The following is a 20928-nucleotide window of genomic DNA, read 5'->3' as shown; positions in this document are numbered from 1 at the left end:
GAGATCTGACTATAAGTATGTTCAGAACAGTACTTTTTATTTTTCTAGCACCCAAACTAGAAACAATCCAAATTACCATAAGCACTAAAACAGATAAGTAAATTTTAGTACTCTATTCATACAATGAAAATAAAAGAAGACAGCTACACAAAACAACATGGATGAATCCTACTATATTAAGTAAAAGAATCAAGATACAAAACAAAACACAGTTTAATTCCTTTACATAATGTTCAAAAATAGGTAAATCTAAACTACATAATTCAGGAATGCATACAAATATAGAAAAATTATGTTAAAAAAGAAAGAAAATTATTATTACAAAAGTGAGAAGAATTTTTGCGTAAGGAGGATTTTGTGAACCCATCTCATGACCTAGGAAATGATTATAAGTAATTATTCATTCAATTACATATTCATGTATGATACCTTTCTCGCTACATGAGTCATATTTCATAATTTTTAATGTTTAAAGTATTTAAAAATTATAGTATATCATAAACGAAGTATAAGTAAGCCCAACAATATACTGATTTTTCCTAGGAAGACTGGGTTGATATTTTTCGTATACTTTATCTTTCTCTTCATATATTTTGTCTTTCTTTTTTGTGGATGTCCCTGATTACCAATGCCAAAAACCAGCCTGATGAATAATCCAGTACTAGAAGCCAGCATTTTTCCAGACCTTGGAGACAGAGCAGTGAACAAACCATGTGAGGTCCTCACTCTCAAGGAACCAACAGTCTGATTTAACCTCCCGAAATCCAAAAATGTCATCATAATCCATTTAATACCACCGATTCCACAGGACTGCTCTAAGAATTCAATGCCTAGCCTAATGCCTGACATCCAGCAACTGTTAAATAAGTTAGTTCCATTGCACGTTCCCAAGAAGGAACGGCAGGTCTCATGTTTCTGGTTCCATCATGGAAAAAACTGCATATTTCTATGTATATCAAATTGTATTATTCATTCCACTCATAGCTTTTATCAATTCAAGCTAAAAATAAAAACTTAAAACAGGGATCAGCAAACTCAAGACCTAAGAGCCAAATCTGGTCCATCTCTTATTTATGTAAATAAAGTCTTATTAGAACACAACTACACTGATTCATTTACATATCATCTTTGGCTGTTTTCATGGGATAGTTGCAAAAGAAATGGTCTGGCCCACAAAGCCTAAATAGTTACTATCTGATGCTTTATCAAAAATGTTTGACAATCCCTGATACAGGATTTTGCCATTTCAGAAGACACACAATATCTATTTAAAGTCAAATGCTACACACACAGTTTTGTTATTATTATGCTACATTAATAGACAACTGAATGATATAAAATCTTAATTAAGAAGTTTCTACCTAGTGCACACAAGGAGAACAGTGTGCATAGAAATGGACTAGTACTCTAAGATCAATGTGAAATTCTATAGTATTTTCATATCTTCCATAAGAGCTATATGTACTTTTCATCACATACCTTTACAATAATTTTCTTGTCAAAATCAGGGAAGTGAATTATTTTATTTAGCTTGGACACATACAATATCATTATGGTAGCTGCCATCTAAAGGAAAGAGAGGAAAAGAAACTTCAGCAAAATATCTGAACTGTTTGAGGTACAAACATATCATTAGAAAGAAAGAGATTCATCAAAAAGAAATATATCCAAAATCCATTTCCTAGGTTCCAAAAAAATAACCATTTCTTGAAAAAACATTAAAATTGTTTTTCTTGTCGTACTATGGATTCCATCAGAACTACGGGCAAAAAGTACATCAAATAAACTCTTGTATATATACACAATCTCAAGAGGCTCAAGGAACAGTGACAGAGGGGAAAAGGAACAATGTCCCCAAAACTGAGCAGAGTGACCACTGTCAGTGAAGCCATTCATTGATCCTGGACCACACTTCCCATGTACTAAGCATATGGTCACCCTCCCTCATAAAGTGAGGGTGGGGGTATTGGTAGGGGGTACAAACTCCACACATAAACGTATTTTTTTATAAAGGCTAATATTTCACAGATGGCAAATTAAAACAGAAAAACAAATTTCAAAGGGGGTTAATTTTTATCTTCAATCTAGCCAGTATTGCAAAAATGTCTTATTTGAATCCTATTAATTTAGAGCATACCAGGTATATTTTCAATACTCTAGATTATTATAAAACTAAAATTTTAACATCATTTTCATATGCAAATTTTAGAACTTACTCAATTTTCTCCATATTAGGATACAAAAATTTAAGGACTCTTTCAACATGATTATAATCCTAAACCTTGATCCCAAAGAGTTTACAAACTTAATATTTAGAATAGACTTATATAACTGGAACCCATCCTGAATTATAATTGTGGTTTACGATTTACTTTATAATTCTTACAAAAATATATTACTTATTTAAAATATTCTATAATTTGAACTTATAAAATTAGGTCTGTTGACCTCTTCCTCCAAAAAATTACAAACCAAAATGGCTTTACCTTAATTGAGTACAAACTAGTGAATTTATTTGCATTAGGGATTACAAAGGACACATTATCACATATTCACTGATCTTTAATGTAAAGTGCTTTTTTCTACATATTTTCACATTGAAACTTAAATACATTTTTGATCTAAGGAAACATATTGTTTCCTTGTTATTTATTCTTGCTAACAAGAATAAATGTTACAATGAGTACCTTATTAGCAAAACATTTAACCACAATGTTTAATCATATAAATGACAGTTTTTTGCATATTCATAATTAGACATTTAGTTAACAGATACAATTTCCATAATTTTAATTTTTTCTCCCTATAAATTAAAGCAAACCAGAACCAAAAAAAAAAATCTCATGTGCCTGTTACCACTTGTCTACTGAAAATCGCCAGCATATGACCAAAGGAAGAAACAAGCCACAAATTAATATTAATGGGAAATTTCAGAAACAGGCAAGTGGGTTAGTCTGAAAGCTTATCTTAGCTCAACTTTACACCTGAGAACAAAAATCACAAACCATTGGAAGCAAATATAAAGTTTTGTTTGGCCCTGAGAGAGTTTTATAAAAACTGGAATCCATTGCCAGCACTTACGCATTGGGAGATCTGATGTAAAAATTCAAATTCTTTACTTCTTTTGAAAAAACTTCAGAGTTCTGATGATGAGGGGATAGTGGGCTCCACCTCATCTTCCCAACACTTTTTCCTCTCAGGCACAGTGGCTTAAAGTGAATAGCAGGTACACACCTCCATGGGGTAACTATGCTCCCAGATCCACCAGAGCCCCAACCGACTCCTTTGTTACCCACCAGGCTTTGCTTCTGGCCCCTTGCTTTAAAGTAATGAAATTCCATTAAGGAAATTAAAATGAGTAGTTGTTTCTCCTACAAATGTAACTGTTCCTCAATTGTAGAATGAAATAAAGCGTTTCAATATTTTTCATATTGTTTCACCAAGAGTATCATGACCCTCTGGTCCCCTGCCAGATGAATAAATGTATATACCACAGTCTTAAACAAAAGCACTTAAATTTCATCATGTATAGTGACAACTAATTAAGATTAAATTTTTTTACTTACCTGTCCAATTCCAAGAACAATTGGTGATGGGAAACTACAAAAAAAATAGAATAACAAATAATTTTAGCTACTTTTAAAACTTGAAGACAGTCTATAAGTCTTAGACTTCTTTTTTAGTCTTATATGATGAAAATTTAGCATCAAATTTGTTCACTTTTCATTTGTTCATTTCTTTTTCGTCATTTAAACTGATGGCTGCTAAACCTGGCAAACATCTATTGCCCCCTGAGGTGGACTGTCATTATATTAACAAACAACATTGTATACATAGAAAGCCAAAATAATCTGGAGATAAATTATTAGAATTAATATATAGCTTTAGTAAGATTACTGGATACAAGCTGAACATATGAAAACTAATTATATATCAGAAAGACACAAAGAAAATGAAAATTTTAAAGACATTATTTACAACAGCACCATAAAACACCAAATCACACTAACTGGATTTTAAAAAATTATTTTTATTTTTTTAGTATGAAATGATATTGGGGTGGTGTATTTTTAAACAAAAGAATCCTTCTTATCATTTAGAAATACATATTGAAATGCCTATGATGAAATATTTTTAATTTTCTTCAAATTAATCTGGAAGAAAATGGTCAGGCTGAATGAAGAAGGGATATAAATGTAACAAAACTGTTGAAATTGGGTGATGGCTACACGGTGATTCATTATAGTGTTTGGTTTTTTAAATAATATACCCAGGTACAAATCTAATAAAAAGATTTCCAAGAAACACCTCTACAGAGAAAACTATAAATCAATATTTAAAAAATTCAAGAAGCACTAAATAAAGTTCATAGATTGGAAACTCAATACTGCAATGAAGCCCATTACCCTCAAACTTATTTATGAAATCAATACACTCTCTGTAAAAACACCAGCAGGTATTTTGTGGAAACTGACAAGATGATCCTAAAACTGAAAGAAAAGGCAAAGAGCAAAATTACCCAAGATAATCTTAAAGAACAAAGATAAATGACTCTGTTGGATGTCAGGATTCATTATGAAGTTAAATAAGACAGTGTGTCATTTAGACAATGATAGTCCAATAAAATAATGGAAGAGAACAGAGATGGGGACAGATACACACATATATGGATACTTGATTCATGACAAAGATGACAGTGCAGAGCAATGGGGAAGAGATGGTCTTTCAACAAATGGCACTAGGTAATTAGGATACAGAATCCTGACCCCTACCTCACACCATTCTTAAGGCAGTATACCATTTCACCTGGCTCACTTATTGCTCAATCCTTCACTGGGTCTCAGTCATTCCCTCAGGCTACTACAAAAGAGAGAAATAAAAAAAAACTAAGCCAGCCATGCAAGGGGGTGCTTTGCCATTGCTGGAGAACTGCCACCCTGTGAGGCGGGCTGTGCCCTTGCTGGAATAAAGAGCTAAGTCGCAAAAAACAAAACAAACAAACAAAAAAAACTGAAAAATGAAACAAAAAAACCACTCGGCTATCAATCTACATGTCAGAAGGAAACACCTATTTCAGACAGGGTAAGAAGAGAATAAAGTATCAGCCTATCTTTAACTCCAGTGGATGGATGCTGGGTTGTGCCACCCAGATACCCGCTTTTGGACTGAAGCATTCATTCCCCAGTTGCCCAAGAACATCCTCAGCTGAAGAAAGTTGCCATGCCAATAGCACAGCCCCTTTCTGAGAGCAGCCTGCATTCCAACTGCTAGTCTATGCAGCGGTAGAAAAGCCAGGGCCCACCACCCCAATTCAGGACAACTCTGTAGAGCCATCCCAGCTCCATAAGCTCTGGGATCATACTTAATTGTGATTGTAGCATGGCCTAACTGCTCCCTCTGTCTAACCCTGCATTCCTCACTCCCCCACTGTAGAGGCTCAGAAGAGCGCTCCTCAATATACTTCCCCACATCTCAGAGTCTGCTTCTCAGAGAATACAACCTGGAACATCAAATGAAATAAGAAAACACTATAAACAGAAAAAACAATAACAACAAAAGGTTATAGAAGATGGACAAAGAGCCAACCTAGAAGAAAATATAATATATAAAGAGAAGGAACTCTTCATAATTGCTTCTGGCTATAGAATGCCTTAATAAGATGATGTCAATAAAACAAACATAAAAATTGAGATAATAAAACAGTCAAATGAGATGAAAAGGGAGCATACAGATCTAAGGAAACCGACTGAGGACCAAAACAATACATCTGCCACATGAATAAGTTAGAAAAAACATGGAACTAAATGGTCACTGCTGAAGACTGAATTATCAGCACTGGAGGTAATGAGAGTGAATGGAGAGGAAAAAGACAAACTCAAAGATAAATAAATAAAGAAGACAAACAAACACCACCATATAAGGCTAATTGCTGTATCTTGTGTGAAGAACTCAATAAAAAGAGAAAATGATTCAAAGATAAAAGAAAAATTTGTTTTCTTGATATGAAGAAAATAAATAAACTGAAACTTCAGATCTAAAAGCACACTTGGTAGAGAAAAATCTGTTAAGAATGCTTACACAGTTAATATAGTGGCGATGAACTTTCAATAAAAATACTACCTGACAATGAAATCCACCAATCAGGAGTCAAATCGAAATAACGAATTCTGGGAAGAAGAAGGAAGATGGTAAAAGCAGGGTTCACCTCCTCCCAGGTCCACATCAAAATTACAATCAAATTATAAAATAATCAATGTGGAGAATCCCCTGAAGTCCAACTGATCATAACAAGTACTTCCGATAATATAAAAGAGGAGCCACATAGAAGCACGTAGGAGGGGCAAAGTCATGTATTGGGCTGGACCCGCACCTGCAGGTAGTGGATCACTGGGACGAAGAGTAAGGCTGAAGAAGGGGGTCCTGGCATCATTTTGGGGCTTCTCAGCCCAGGGAGTAAGAGTTCCCAATAACTCAGACTGTAAAAACCAGAAGGGATTCTGGCCATCTGGGTGAGACAGAGACTGAAATCCTAGATGCTCCTTTGAAGGACTCACGCACAGGCTCTCTGACCTGCGGACACTGAGCCAGGACACTGGCAAGGGTCAGAGGCTCTCACGGGATTCATACCGAGAAAGTGTGCATTACCTGGTGCCAGAACAAGGGCTGGAAGGGTAGCCACCATTGTGCTTTAGTCCTGCTGCCCTATCTGGCAATCTACAGACCTTGCCAGCTGGACTTTGCAGACCCCTCCCACAGAGCCAATAGGAAGCCTTGGCCTAAGGAGATCAGCCCACCTCACTCAACCTGCAGATTGTCCTGGGCTTCTGTTGCTAGATGGATGCCACAGGGCCAAACATTCACAGCTGGCAGCCAGTGCTATGAGCATGCATTTCAGAGACAGTTTCAGGCAGATCACTGCTGCCAACACAAACTTGGGCAGATCTCAGGGATCCATGGGCCAGTCCCAGACAGCAGATAGTCTTGCAGTAATCTGGTACTCTTATTGGGAACGTAGGAACAGTTACTGAAGTTGCAGCAAGACTAAGGCTGTACTGACCTGAAGACCATTGTCTCCCTGAGACCCCACCTCACCCAATCTGCAAATTGCCCCAGGCGGCCCATTGACAGTGAACAGCCACTGCCCTGACCCTCCTCCCATGCTCTCCCAGTCCACACAGGCAACAAACTTTGACTAGGACAAGGAGGGCACTGCAGAGAAACTAGTTATAGGCAGAACTCTGCTAGCTGCACGAGTTACAATATTGCTTCCTGGGAGCGCAGGAGTCAGTGGAATTGTCCAAGACAGCAGCTGGTCTCACTGTGATCTTTGTCTATAGCGGGATCGTGCTGGCACAGATGTTGCAGGAAAACTGAGGCTGTATCAGCTGGATGGCCCTTGTCTCCCTGAGATCCCACTTCACCCAAGCCACAAAGTGTCTGCAGCCCATTGACAAGCAGTCTCCCGTGCCCTGCTTGGCTCTGGGGTTGAGCAATCTGCGCAGGCAATAGACCTTGGCTAGCACAGTGAGCGCATTTCAGGGAAAACAGTTGTGGGCAGACCACTGCTGCCTATACGAGCTGCAATATCTCTTGAGGGGATCGCAGGGGTCTGTGGGACTGCCCAGACAGCAGCTTGTCTCCATGTGATCTATGACTGACTACTGCAGGGACGTGCAGAGATAGAAAGTGCAGAAAACAGGCTATTGGCCTGACGGCCCTTGACTCCCTGAGCCCCTGCCCCATCCAATACACAAAGTGCCCGCTGCACATTGATAGACAGCTGCCCCTACCTCGGGGTGGCACATTCAGGCCCAAGGTGGGAAGCAGGTGGCCTTGCTAAAACTAGAAACTTGTACAGGGAGCTACAGAGACAGCACTGGCATGTAAACTGACATTGCAGTAGCAAGGGGAAATTTGCTCAACAGATTCAGGAGATTCCCGGGTCCCTACACCACCCAACACACTTATCACCCAGAGGCTCTTCCAGTTTCAGAGACTTGCAGGCAACTGACAGGCAATGTCAAACCTGGAGGAGCACTGGTCCCCCTGCTAAACTGCCCTAGGTCAGGGACGGGGAATAACCGGACCACTGCCTATTGCATTGTCTCTTCCACTTACCCATAGATCCGGCATAGGCAACAGCCATCTGCGGATCGCTTTGTAGCTCCCACAAGGTAGCCTTGAGCAATCAAAAGCAATAGCTGACCTTGGCCTACGGAGGAGTCCTCCCAAGGGGCCACAAAACCAAAGCATATTGAGGATGGCACCAGGCCACAACGGAGCAACTCCTGATTAGTTCCATTAGTGATACACACAAAGAGTGGTTGTAACAAGTACACAAGCCTGCTAGGGCAAATCTCACTCAGTGGGGTCGGCCCCCACTTAGCAACTCTTACCCTGTGGGCGCAGTCAATTATCACAGTTAGCCAGGGCATTAATCCCATCCACTGATGTACTAACAACAATAAAGTCTTGGAGACAACAAAAGATCACACGCAACCCACACAAAGATCACGTCTAGAGCCCTTGGCATAGGCGAGCATGGAGAGTGCACCATTGGGCCACACAGGACACCTTCCACACTAGGCCATCTGGCCAAGGCTGAGAGACGAAACAAATATTTCTGACACATAGAAACAAACACAGAGAGACTAATAAAATGATAAAATAAAGAAACATGCCACAAAGGAAACAACAGGAGAAAACTCCAGAAAATAAGCTAAATGTAACAGAGGCAAGCAACCTACCAGAGACAGAGTTCAAAATAATGGTTATAAGTAAGCTAAACGAACTTATGAAGAAAATGGATGAGCACAATGAGAACCTCAACAGAGAGATAAACTGTAAGCATAAAAAAGGACATAGAATCCATAAAAAAGAACTAGATAGAAATGAAGAATACAATAACTGAAATGAAGAATACACTTAGAAGGATTCAACAGTAGATTGGATGAAGCAAAAGACCAAATCAGTGAATTAACTGGAAGACAAAGTAGCAGAATACACCCAATCAGAACAACAAAAAGAAAAAAAATTTTTTTTAAATGAGGTTAGTTTAAGAGAACTCTGAGACAACATGTAGCATAAAAATTTCCCAATCATAGGCGTATCCAAAGGAGTAGAGAGAGAACAAGGATTGAGAATCTATTTGAAGAAGTGATGACAGAAAACTTCCCTAACCTGGCAAAGGAATTACACAAACAAGTTCAGGAAGCACAAAGAGTCCCAAACAAGAGGAATTCAAACAGACCTATACCAAGACACATCATAATTAAAATCCCAAAGACAAAGAGAGAATCTTAAAAGCAGCAAGAGAAAGGAAGCTAGTTAGTTACAAGGGTACTCCCTTAAGAATGTCTGCTGATTTTTCAATGGAAACTTTGCAGGCCAGAAGGGACTGGCAAGAAATATTCAAAGTTATGAAACACAAGAATCTACAACCACAAATACCAGCAAGGCTTTCGATTAAAATGGAAGGTGAGAAAAAGAGCTTCCCAGACAGGGAAAAGCTTAAAAAATTCATCACCAACAAGCCAATATTACAAGATATGTTAAAAGGTCTTATAAAAAGAGGGGGGATAAAAAAGAAAATAGAACAAACAAATATGAATAATAAAGTAAAAGTAGCTATGTACCTATCAGTAATCACTTTATCTGTAAATGGATCAAATGCTCCAATCAAAAGACATAGGGTAGCCAAATGGATAAGAAAACAAGACCCATGCATATGCAGTCTAAAAGAGACCCACTTCAGATCAAATGACACAGACCGAAAGTAAAAGGATAGAAAAAGATATTTTGCACAAATGGAAATGAAAGAAAAGGCCAAGGTAGCAATACTTATATCAGATAAAATAGACTTTAAAACAAAGGCAATAATAAGAGACAAAGAAAGGCATTATATGATGCTAAATGGATCGATAAATCAAGAGGACATAACCCTAGTAAACATATACACACCCAACACAGGAGCACCTACATATATAAAGCAATTATTGGCTGACATAAAAGGAGAGATCAACAGTAATACATTTGTAGTAGGAGACTTTAACACTCCATTGACACCAATGGACAGATCTTCCAGGAAAAAAATCAACCCAGAAACAATAAGCCTAAAAGACACACTAGTCCAGATGGATTTAATAGATCTTTACAGAGCATTTTACCCCAAAGCAGCAAAATATACATTCTTCTCAAGTGTACATGGAACATTTTCCAGGACAGACCACGTTAGGACACAAAACAAATCTCAATAAATTTAAGAAGAATGAAATCATATCAACCGTCTTCTTCGATCACAATGGTGTGAAACTAGAAATCAATTACAAGAAAAAAAAAAGGAAAATACACACAGATGGAGGCTAAATAACATGCTACTAAACAATAAATGGGTTATCAATAAGATCAAGGAAGAAATCAAAAAGATACCTAGAGACAAATGAACATGAAAACACAACAACTCAAAAGTCTATGGGACACAGCAAAAGCAATCCTAAGAAGGAAATTCATAGCAATACAAGCCTACCTCAAGAAATGAGAAAACATGAACAATAGACTAGTGGTTACCAGAGGGGAGGGGGGAGGGGGGAGGTAGACGAGGTAAAAGGGGTCAAATATGCAGTGACAGAAAGAAATCTAACTATGGGAGGTGAATACACAATGTAAATACATATATGCCTTACTGTTAAAATGTATACCTGAATGGCTTTCATGGCTGCGGAGGTAAGATGCAAACACAAGCTTTTGGTCTGATTATATTCTCGAGTATTTTCAAGGAAGCTAGAGGATTATTGATAGATTTCCACCCACGAAATGACTGATGGATGGATATTTGGTCTTTTTTTTTTTTTTTTTTTAAACAAGCATTTATTATGTCCTTTGTTTTGTGTTGGGCACTGGTACTGAATGCTTTTATGTGTGTTATTTCACATAATCCTTGCTATAGCCTAAGTAAAAGTGATTCTTTTGTCATCATTTAAATAAATAGTGCTTACTGTATGCTAGGAATTGTTTGGAATACCTTACCTGTATTGACTCATTTTTACATATATGGACTCATTTTACTATTCCTGTTCCTGAACTGGGAAGCAGGCATAGAGGGTGAAGGGACTTACGGTTCCAAAGTGGCAAGTGGGACAAGCTAAGTTCAGTGACTTCCAAGTAGGAAGTATATTCCTCTTAAAATATGAGCAGTGATTGGTGATGATTAATAAGAAGTACTCTGTAATGGGTTTTTTAGATATGACATGAATTAAGATTTTCTAGAATAATACGTAAACCATATTATTTTGAAAGAATAATTTGATGCTCATGTATATTTTGAAATTTACTTGTAAACCTTTCTGAAAATACCAGTTTTTATTCATTAGAAGTCAAATTTTCTTTGTGTCCTTATTTTCGGTGACTATATTTGCTTTTTTTGCCTCAGGCCAAAGACAAAATAATTTAATCTTGCCCATAATTGCTATTATTAATAAAAAAAAAGAAATAGTAGATATATCGAAGCTAGTTAGCTAATAGAAACACTAAGTTGAACTATTAACAATTTGTTACAATAGGGTTAAAATTTATTTTGCTTAATAGCGTTTATTTCAGAGTATAATAGTGTAAGTAAAATTAGAAAAGGAATATTTAAGTACTTAATAAAAACATTTGCAGTCCCAGTTGAATACTTTCTGTATGTGAAAAGTATACAACTCTATATCTTCTTGAAAAAAAGCCATTTAAAACTTTGTTCAAACTGACTTCTGTTAATTATTCGTTTTAGATATATTTTATTATAAATCACCATTTGAATGATACTGTTTTCCTTTTTTGCTTCTCTAACTTTTAATTGATATTAGGCCAACCTTTGAACAAGGTATACCTATCGAGTCATACTGTAGGACATGTCTTTTTTTTAGTTCATTGCTATTTATTCTTGATTATTTATCAAGTTATAGATTTGATGTTTTGAGCTAAATTACATTTTTATACTCATAGTGTTTCTTTTCTACGTATGATAAAATATTTTCTATTTATAACTGGGAGTTTCCTAATCTCAAATATAAGTAATTTTAACAGTTCTATTCTGGGAGACTAAGAGGAAAATGTTTTTAATATCAGTTTCTATAAAAAGGGAACTCTCATACACTACCAGTGGGAATGCAATTGGTACAGCCACTATGGAAAACAGTCTGGAGGTTTCTCAAAAAATTAAAAATGGATATACCTTTTGACCTAGCAATTGCATTTCTGGGTTTACCCAAAGAAAAACAAAACCATAATTTGTAAAGACCTATGCATCCCAATATTCATGGCAGCGCAATTTACAATAGCCAAGATATGGAAGCAACCTAAATGTCCATCAACAGACAACTGGATAAAGAGGTTATAGTTCACATATACAATGGAATATTACTCAGCCATTAAAAAAAAAATGAAACCCTGCCATTTGCAACGACATGGATGGACCTGGAGGTTATTATGCTGAGTGAAATAAGTCAGACAGAGAAAAATAAATACCATAGAATTTCACTTATATGCAGAATCTAAGGAACAAAAATAACAAACTAATCAAAAACAGACTCACAAATATAGAGGTCAATCCGGTGATAGACAGAGAGGAGGGGCTGAGGAGCTGGGAGAAAGGGGTGAAGGGTTAAAGTACAAATTAGCAGTTGATAGATGGGCACGGGGATGGGGAGCACAGCATAGGGAATGCAGTTAGCATTAATATACTGGCTAGGTGGAGAGCCAGAGGAGAGAAAGATCAATTAGGGGGATCGTTTTATAAACTATATAAATGTCTAACCAATGTACTGTATGCTTCAAACTAAAAATAAAATTTAAAAAAATATTAATAAATTATGGAATGTAGACATTGTAGTAAAGGGCTACTACTGATTCCATCTAACTATAAAACAAATTCAAACGACTGTGAGATAATTACAGAACAGGATGCTTCATTATAAAAGAAGATATGGAGAGGAGGGAAGACAGGAAGAAGTATGCAAAAATCCTCATCTTTCCTAGCAGAGGTCATATATACTATCAAAAATTGAAACATGTCTATAAAATCAACATAATGACTAACTTCTTGATGTTTTTCAGGGCCTCTTAAATTGAGAGGGATCTTTTAATAAATAATAAGCTTTAGTTAAGAAATATATATTTGAAAATCAACAATTCTTTTAATTGAACTTTAATTTCCCTTTTCTCCATTCAATTCAGTTAAAACTAAATTTCATATGTACATGCAACTTGCAGTCTCCACCCTACATGACCCTTCAAATGCAGCCAGCATGACTATTGGTGGACTAACCCCTGATATGATGCAATATGAAGTCCAGAGGTCAGCTTTGAAGTGGTGTTGTTTGAAATGTTTGATCTGAATGTAATCAAGCCCTTAGATCAACTTTCGGTTGGGAAATAGAGGAAAATAAGTTCAGCAAGACTTCAGAAAGTAAGTCAGACAATCCATAAAATACGACATTTTACAATACACCTGGCCAAGACTCTTCCCCAATATCATGGGGAATGGGTGGAATGGGGGGCTTTTCCCAACTAGAAAGACATAACTCTATGTATTGCATGAAGCTTGACTTGATCTAGATTCAAATGTTTAAATCAACCATAAAAACATCTTGGGGACAATGGGGATGATTATAGATTTGGTATTAGATTATTTTAGGAAATTACTGTTAAATTTGTTAAAAGAAAAATGATACTACATAGGAGTATATCTGTATTTCAAGAGAAGCTGAGTGTTGAAGTATTTCAGAGTGAAGTGCCATGATGTTTGCAACTTACTTTCAATGGTTCTGGGGAAAAATTGCAAATAGCAAAATGTTAATTATTGCATCTCAGTGGTGTGTATATAGGTGTTCATTGTTCTTTGCTTTCTATCTTTCTGTATGCTTAAAACTTTTCATAATAAAAAGTGATGGGGGTATTCTCAAAAAAAAATAATTAAATGAAAGCTCCCTTTCCCAACTCCTTTTTGGATTAAAGAAAACAATTTATAAATAAATGAGTAAATATGTAGCATCTATAGTATGTACACATTTAAAAAGTAATTCAATCTATGCATCTATGTCACCAATCCATCCATATATCTAGATGTCTGAAATCATTGCCTAATGTCAATTATGGTCATTTTAAATTTCCGCCCTTATATTTTTCTTTTGTTTAAATTCTTTATAATGATCATAATTGAATGACTTTTCTTTTTAAAAAATAAATATTTCAAGATATGGATTCTAGGTTGTAGGAATATAGATAATTATTGTTCTTTGTGCATTCCTGTATTTAAATAAAATAACCCTCAAGTTTTTAACCAAATTCTTGTAGAAGTGAATGCAAAGAAGTGAGGACAATATGTGTACACAACTCTTTGAGGAGTCTGACTCTGAAAGGAACTAAAAAAGAGGGCCCATGTGGGATCCAGGGAAGGTTTTTGTTTGCTGATGGAGAGAGGTTGCTGATTTCGAAAAGAAGATGATTATTCAAGGAGGTGGGGGGAGCGGACGCCAAGAAGTGCGGGGCTGGCCCTTCCACAGAAACAACAATAAGTTCCCTCCATTTTAGCAGGAAGAACAGGGAGGAACATTCTTTGATGGTTTCTATTAATGAACTATCACAGAAGGAGGTGAAGGACAGGGGTGTGGGAGGGTTCACGATGAAGGAGAAAGCCTGAAAGAGTGAGTTATTTTTGGGACAAGAAGAGCCAGTTGAGGCTTGTGATCAACAATTTAAAGTCAAAACAGCCAGCTCAGAATGGTTTTTCTTTCAGGACAGATGAACTGCTCAAGGACTGAAGGAAGGAGGCAGATGGTAGGTTGTGCCCAACAAGTGACAGCCAAGGTGGGAACCAGAAGGAAGTCATGCGGCTTCCAGAGCTGCTCTTCATGGAACTGGAGGGAAGAGCTGCCATAGCACATAGGTGGTGACCATCTCTGCAGAGACTGGAGCACGGGCCCTGGGAGTGACCATGACAAGTGGGACAAGACCAGCTGCCATGGTTCAGCTCGTGGATCCTGAAGCCCCAAAGGCTGATGTCAGTCTAGGTTGACAGGAACACAGGCATCGCCACTAAATGAATCATAGGAGCCCAGGAGCCATCACAGAGAGGACTGAAAGTGCAGGGGAAGACTGGAGTCTTCATGGAGCATGCACAGTGGGGAGCCACCAGACTGCTCCCTGCCCCTGCCCCCGGGGGCCCCAATCCCAGCACCCAACCAGGGCCACAACTGGGGTGAGATCAGGATCCAGCTCCATTCCAGGTGACGAAGGGAGCAGCGTATTCAACAGAAAGCAGGTTCTCATCAAAATGAGAAAATTAACAATTGATTTTGGTTTTTAGCGTGGACTTCCAGTTCCCACCACTGGAGATTCCAAATCAATAGCTTTTATAAAAATCTATCCAAGTGAGTCACATCACAAAGATAGGTTTGGAAACCACTGTGTTAAATCTCAAAGCCCTAAAATGTAGAAAGAAGTAGACACTCAGCAAATACTGAGCAAATATTTGTGAACTGAATACAACTAGTTCTATACTTTTTAAACATCATTTGTAAATGCTTGCATGTCATAGAGAATAGGTTTTAAATGGCAACAACAACAACAAAACAACTCAGGACCACCTGCACAACCATCATGAATCTGATTCCTAAGAACTATTATGACCAACTGGTCACAGATTCTTAGATAACCTTGCTTTTCCCTCTCACCCCAACACAGTTTGAAAGTTCATATCCTTCAACCTCTCTGTCCAACCAGGAAAATCTAGCATTATATTGAACTAAGACAAATAACTAAGACCACCCATCAAGTCTTGTACCCCAACCAGAAACAATCTGCTCAAAATGGAAGAGAAAAAACATCCGTTGAGCTACATTCCCATGACCCTAAAAATTAAGCAATTATCAAGGTCCTTCCTTCTAAGCGACAACACAACACTCTATCCTCAAACAGCTAATGCTTGGATCAGATTTCCATGGTTTACTGTTGTTATCAAATCACACCAACCCGCCTCCCCTCAAAACTGTATATTACTGAAATGTGAAACGTTTACTTATAACGGTTATTAAGGGTTTTTGCCTTGCTGAAACTAAAACTTGATTTCCTCCTCTAACCATGGAACTCAAAATTTTAAAGGTGGAAAGGCTAGAGCATGGAATGTCTCAGATAATAATTCTTCCTGGTGGGACGCTGCCCTTCATCTGGTAAACACTACCCTTCATCTGGTAAACACTGCCCTGTGTTTACCACTCCCTGCCTCCCACAAGAAGACATGTGTTTTGGAGGCACTGAATGCCATGGCAGGAGAGCACACTGCTCACTCAAGTGCAGAAAGTGAAGAGTGAGGTTCAAACCACCCAACAAACTCCAGTCCATTCCCAAACGAGCCTATGAATAGCATTCTCTTGTTTCTTATCCTAGGCGATCCAGGTTTAGGCATATGGTTATTCCACTTTCTTTAAGGCAGGGTTTGCATTTCTCATGGATGCCAGCCAGCAAGCGAGCTGCACCACAATGGTAGAGACCTTGAAAAGAATACTGACAGCCAGACTCACCAAAAAAGTATCCCAAATCTAGCCCTTCCCTCCATACCCCCATCCCAGTCCAAGCCATATCTTAGAATTATCTGAAATACTGCAATCACTTCCTAGCTCCTCTCCATGCTTCCAACACCATCCACCCATCAGCCAAGGAAATCTTAATCACACAGATTATGTCATGTTGGCACATGCTAAAACCTTCCATCTGATGGCATTTAAACTAAAATTAAAACAATTTGTTTAGTTTGATGGTCTCCCGGCTTCCCCTTGGTCCCCCAATAACTGTCTCAACACAGAGTGATTTCTCCCTGCTTCCCCTTGGTCCCCCAATAACTGTCTCAGCCAGAGTGATTTCGATCATGTTACTCTTATGCTCTTCCCAGTGGCTCTCATCCCTCAGAGCCTCCAAGGTGGCCACACAGGCCCTACATAATCTACCAATCCATTACCTGAGACCCATATAGTAGCATTCCCACCCAAACTCCTTACTCTTCCATACCTGGAATGTTCTTCCCCCATCTCACTCACCTCACTTGTTTTGCTTCAAATGTCACCTCCTCAGCGAGGCTTCACTGATCACACTGAGATGGAATTCTCTAATTCTCTCCCATGCCCACACTCCCTACCTCACTCCCTTTTCCTGTCTTACATTTTTCTTGTGAACACATAGCCACATCTGCCATGATAAAAATTCTATCAGTTTACTTCTTACTCCACTAGAAAGCTTTATGTAAGCTCCAGGAGGATGGATGGATGCTCCATAACATTTGGTATTTTGATCTGCTTTATTCACTTCTGAATCCCAAGTGCCAAACATTGCCCGGCACATAACGGGTGTTTAATAAATATTATTGAAGGAATTAGAGATCTGATCCTGCCTTCCCTGTCTCTCCTACCTTCTCCCACTTGTTCATTCAGTTCTGGCCACAGTGACGGTGATCTCTCTGTTCCTCCAGCAGGCCAAGCTCATGCCCTCTTCAGAACATTCCCATCTGTCTGGAATGCTGTAGTGCCAACCACTCCACCCCAACCGCTCTCATTTCATATCTAAAATTACTTTGATTATTCATGAACCCACTTGTTTATTTTTCTGTCTCCATCAATAACATGGAATCTTCAGAACAGGGGATTTGTGTTATTCACAGCTGCTTCCCTGATGCCTGTGACAGGGTTGGCACATAGTAAGCGCTCAATAAGTATGTTGTAGTTGTAAACAGCCAAGCTCATGTGAGTCTCCACTTTCTCAAGTATAAAATAAGAAGGCTGAAGATAATCTCTGAGGTCTCTTTGCACTCTTCATAAAATGTGGATTTTATAGTATAGTTTACAAAGAGCCTACCTTATGACAGCTCCAGCAAAGCTCTGGGAGGTAATTAACAGGGTTATAATAATTCAGCTTTCGCATCTGAGAAAACTGCTGACTATGGGACTGGCCCACAAGGCATAGGTATTAAGTAGTGGAGCTATGTCTAAATCCACAACGCTTTCAATGCTGCTACTACGAAAGCAAAATTAAACAGGATTTTCTAGTCCTTACAAATAGGTTCAAGGAACCACAAATTTGCTGGCTTACTATAAACACGTCCAAAAAAGTACATCATGTGAACGTCTCATTGTTTTCCCCAATTTTCCATGAACATGCTGGTAATGTGAGAATGAATGATTGCTCAAAACAAATGAACTCATCCGATTGTTGAACATGTAGATGTCTATAAAGAAATGTTCGCTTGTTTCAGCTCACCGGTGCACTGGAAAGCGTTGGGATGTAGCTCTACGGAAGCACAATTCTGCAGTGTCCTGCGGTAGTAAGTAGTGAAGTAAATAGTGGTGAGGCGTGCCCGCGATCACTGACAGGAGAATGACTTTGTTAGGTTGTAGTTGGGTTTTTAGACGCTGCGAAGGTTTCCGGCCTTGCGTAAACGTGGTCAAGGTGCAAAGCCCACGGCCACCCGCGCTGGCACTGCGACTCGAGGCTCTCGGTCCCCACCCGCCCTGACCCGGGCGCGGCCTTAGGGTAAGAAGGCATGGGCAACCCCGCCGCCCCCCACTGAGGGGACGTCGCGTGTCCAGCCAGCGTGGCGCGGGAACGGGAAGGTACCAGGTCAGGTCGCCGCGGAGCAGCCGGGCGCCCCGCGCCGATCCCGCCCGAACCCCTGGCGCCCGCCTCACCTATAGGTGGTCAGCAGCGCCTTGTTGACCAGCACGATGAGAAAGGAGCAGGTCCCGTAGAAGAGCGCGGACAGTAGCTGGGCCACCCCGGAGGGCAGCGGGGACGGGGCGGATGCGGGCTCGGCGCCCGCGTGGTCATCCTCGCAGGTCATGTCCCGCAGCCCCCGGCCCGCAGCCTGCCGCCCGCCTCCACTGCCCTCGGGCCGGCCCCGCCCCAGTTCCGTCCCCGCCCCCGGCCGCCGCGAGAGAGCGCGGCCAAAACAGGAAGGGCTTGGGCGCGAACACCACGTGCTCGCGCGCGCCCGGGGCCAGCGCCCCAAAGCTGCGCGCGCGGCGGGTGCCGCTCGGCAGGAGTTAGTCCTCAGGAATACACTGGGTCTAAGCACTCCTGACGGTGGAAAGGGAGATCAGAAACGAGATTGGAAGAAATAAAAACCCCTACCGTCTTCCAGACTGTTCTCTTGGGGAGAAACGCTTCGGTTAAGTCTTAGTGCTAGCTGGTTTTGGTTTTTTTCCCTACTTTTTAACATATAATTTACATACGACGAAATTCAAATTTTACGAGTCCACAGTGTAGTTTTGACTAATTCATACATCCGTGTAGCCATCCAAATCAAAACATTTCCATCACTCCAAAAAGTGCCTTTTTTGCTCCACCTAAGTCAATCCCAACTCATTCTGGTTCTATGGTAGATTCGATTTGCCTTTTCTAGAATTTTACGTAAATTTCATATAAATTAGTATGTCCTCTTTTAATCTTTTGCGCTTCATTTGCATTTTTGCAACTTTCCCATGTTGTTTCTTATAATTGTTGAGTAGTAACACGATTTATTTATCCATTCACCAATCGACGGGCATGTTGATTGTATCTAGTTTAAGGCTATTATAAAAACTGCTTCCACAAACATTCGTGTACAAATTCTTGTGTGAACCTGTATGTTTTCATTTCCCTTTGGTAAGTACCTAGGAGTGGAATGGCTGGGGTAAGGTGGGTGCAAAGTCTCAAGGTTCTCCTTGCCCCTGCGTGCTTTCTGGCAGGTCTTCTCCTGAGGACCCATTCCCTATCTACCCGGATAGCAACTAAGCATCAGTGTGTGTTGTTCACGTTAATTCTAGGAGAGCCTCCCAGAACTGCCTACTCTGACCAGAGTTCACTTGCTTTAGCATTTTTTCAAGTAGGTGTCCCATATTTCCATTCTATATACTTAACTTTAAAAATCTGAAATCTTAGCTTTTTAGAAAAGCTAAGGATTTCAAGTTAAAGAGATGTTTGAGCCTAACAGAATATCCATGCTGTACAATTGTGTTTTTTTGGTTTTTTTTTTATTGTAGGCACTGGTGAGAACTAAAGCAGAATTTTTGACAAAAAACTTAAGCACTAAAAAAGCCAGAAGGGAGGAGTCCACATTATTCAAAATAAGAAACACATGTAGGACAGCTTTAAAATAGAAAATGAATTCATATTCAAGTTGAACCAAAAATCTAAACTTAAAGTCATTTTGGTTAATTTCCTCAAAAAGATCAATTCGGCTTCCAGTGAGTCTCCAAATAAGTTTTGACTGCAAAACAGTAGTCACTTTTAATGACAGCCTTAATCATATTTGCATTTAATTTGCTTCTATGTACATACTTCCAAGACCTTAAGTCACTGTCAAAATCTCATCCTTACTGTTTAAATCACAACTCACAACTAAAGAGTTGCCTGTGCAATTCTTTAGCACAAAGCCTGGATGGGATGAACCTTGCCATTTAAAGTACAAGACTAAATATATACCAAAAATAACTAATGAAAAATTACACTGATTTGCTTGATCAGAAAAGTAAACAGGCTCTGAGTGGATTCTTGAAGAAGTGACCCCAGCTTTAACACATCCTGAATTTAAATAAAATGAAATCCCCCTGAGTAATGTAAGGTCTGCAATAGGCCTGGCACCAGTGTATTTTTAGCACTGTAATAATGAACCAGATGAGGAAGTGAAATGAATATGTATAATCAAAAAAAACCTCATTTTAAAGTAAGAAAAAGCATTTCACACTATGGTTCCAATTATGCTAAAAAGATACCTTGTTTAAGATTGGAATGAAATAAAAAATGTACTAAAATAATGATGGAAGAATGTAGGGCTATAGGTGACATTTCCTCTATCTTTTCTATATCATGGCTGTTATATTTTTGAATGGAAAACAAATTATAAAAGGTTCAGGAATGAACTTGTAA

The 20928-nt window shown here is 38.9% G+C and overlaps 1 protein-coding gene across 6 annotated transcripts in view; it reads right to left on the bottom strand.

The window, feature by feature from the left end:
• Window positions 1-18936, bottom strand: part of SLC35D2 (solute carrier family 35 member D2) — a 52547-nt gene extending 33611 nt beyond the window's left edge. For 3 of the 6 annotated variants that reach the window (XM_025051666.1, XM_025051668.1, XM_025051667.1), the window contains exons 1-3: window positions 18711-18936; window positions 3567-3600; window positions 1480-1566 (exon numbers count right to left, since the gene is read on the bottom strand). In XM_025051666.1, coding sequence (XP_024907434.1) covers window positions 1480-1566; window positions 3567-3600; window positions 18711-18862 — 273 coding nt within the window. In that variant the 5' untranslated portion in view covers window positions 18863-18936. Of the gene's footprint in view, window positions 1-1479; window positions 1567-3566; window positions 3601-6120; window positions 6168-18282; window positions 18339-18710 lie in introns of all 6 variants that reach the window. The other 3 variants (XM_025051669.1, XM_015594780.2, XM_006918811.3) reach the window with 3 other exon arrangements.
• Between the last annotated feature and the right edge of the window lie 1992 nt (window positions 18937-20928).

Source organism: Pteropus alecto, unplaced genomic scaffold (assembly GCF_000325575.1).
Source record: "Pteropus alecto unplaced genomic scaffold, ASM32557v1 scaffold138, whole genome shotgun sequence".
In the NCBI taxonomy this organism is placed as follows: Eukaryota; Metazoa; Chordata; class Mammalia; order Chiroptera; family Pteropodidae; genus Pteropus; species Pteropus alecto.
Note: the sequence above shows the minus strand (reverse complement) of the source record. Positions and strands in the feature narration are given on the sequence as shown.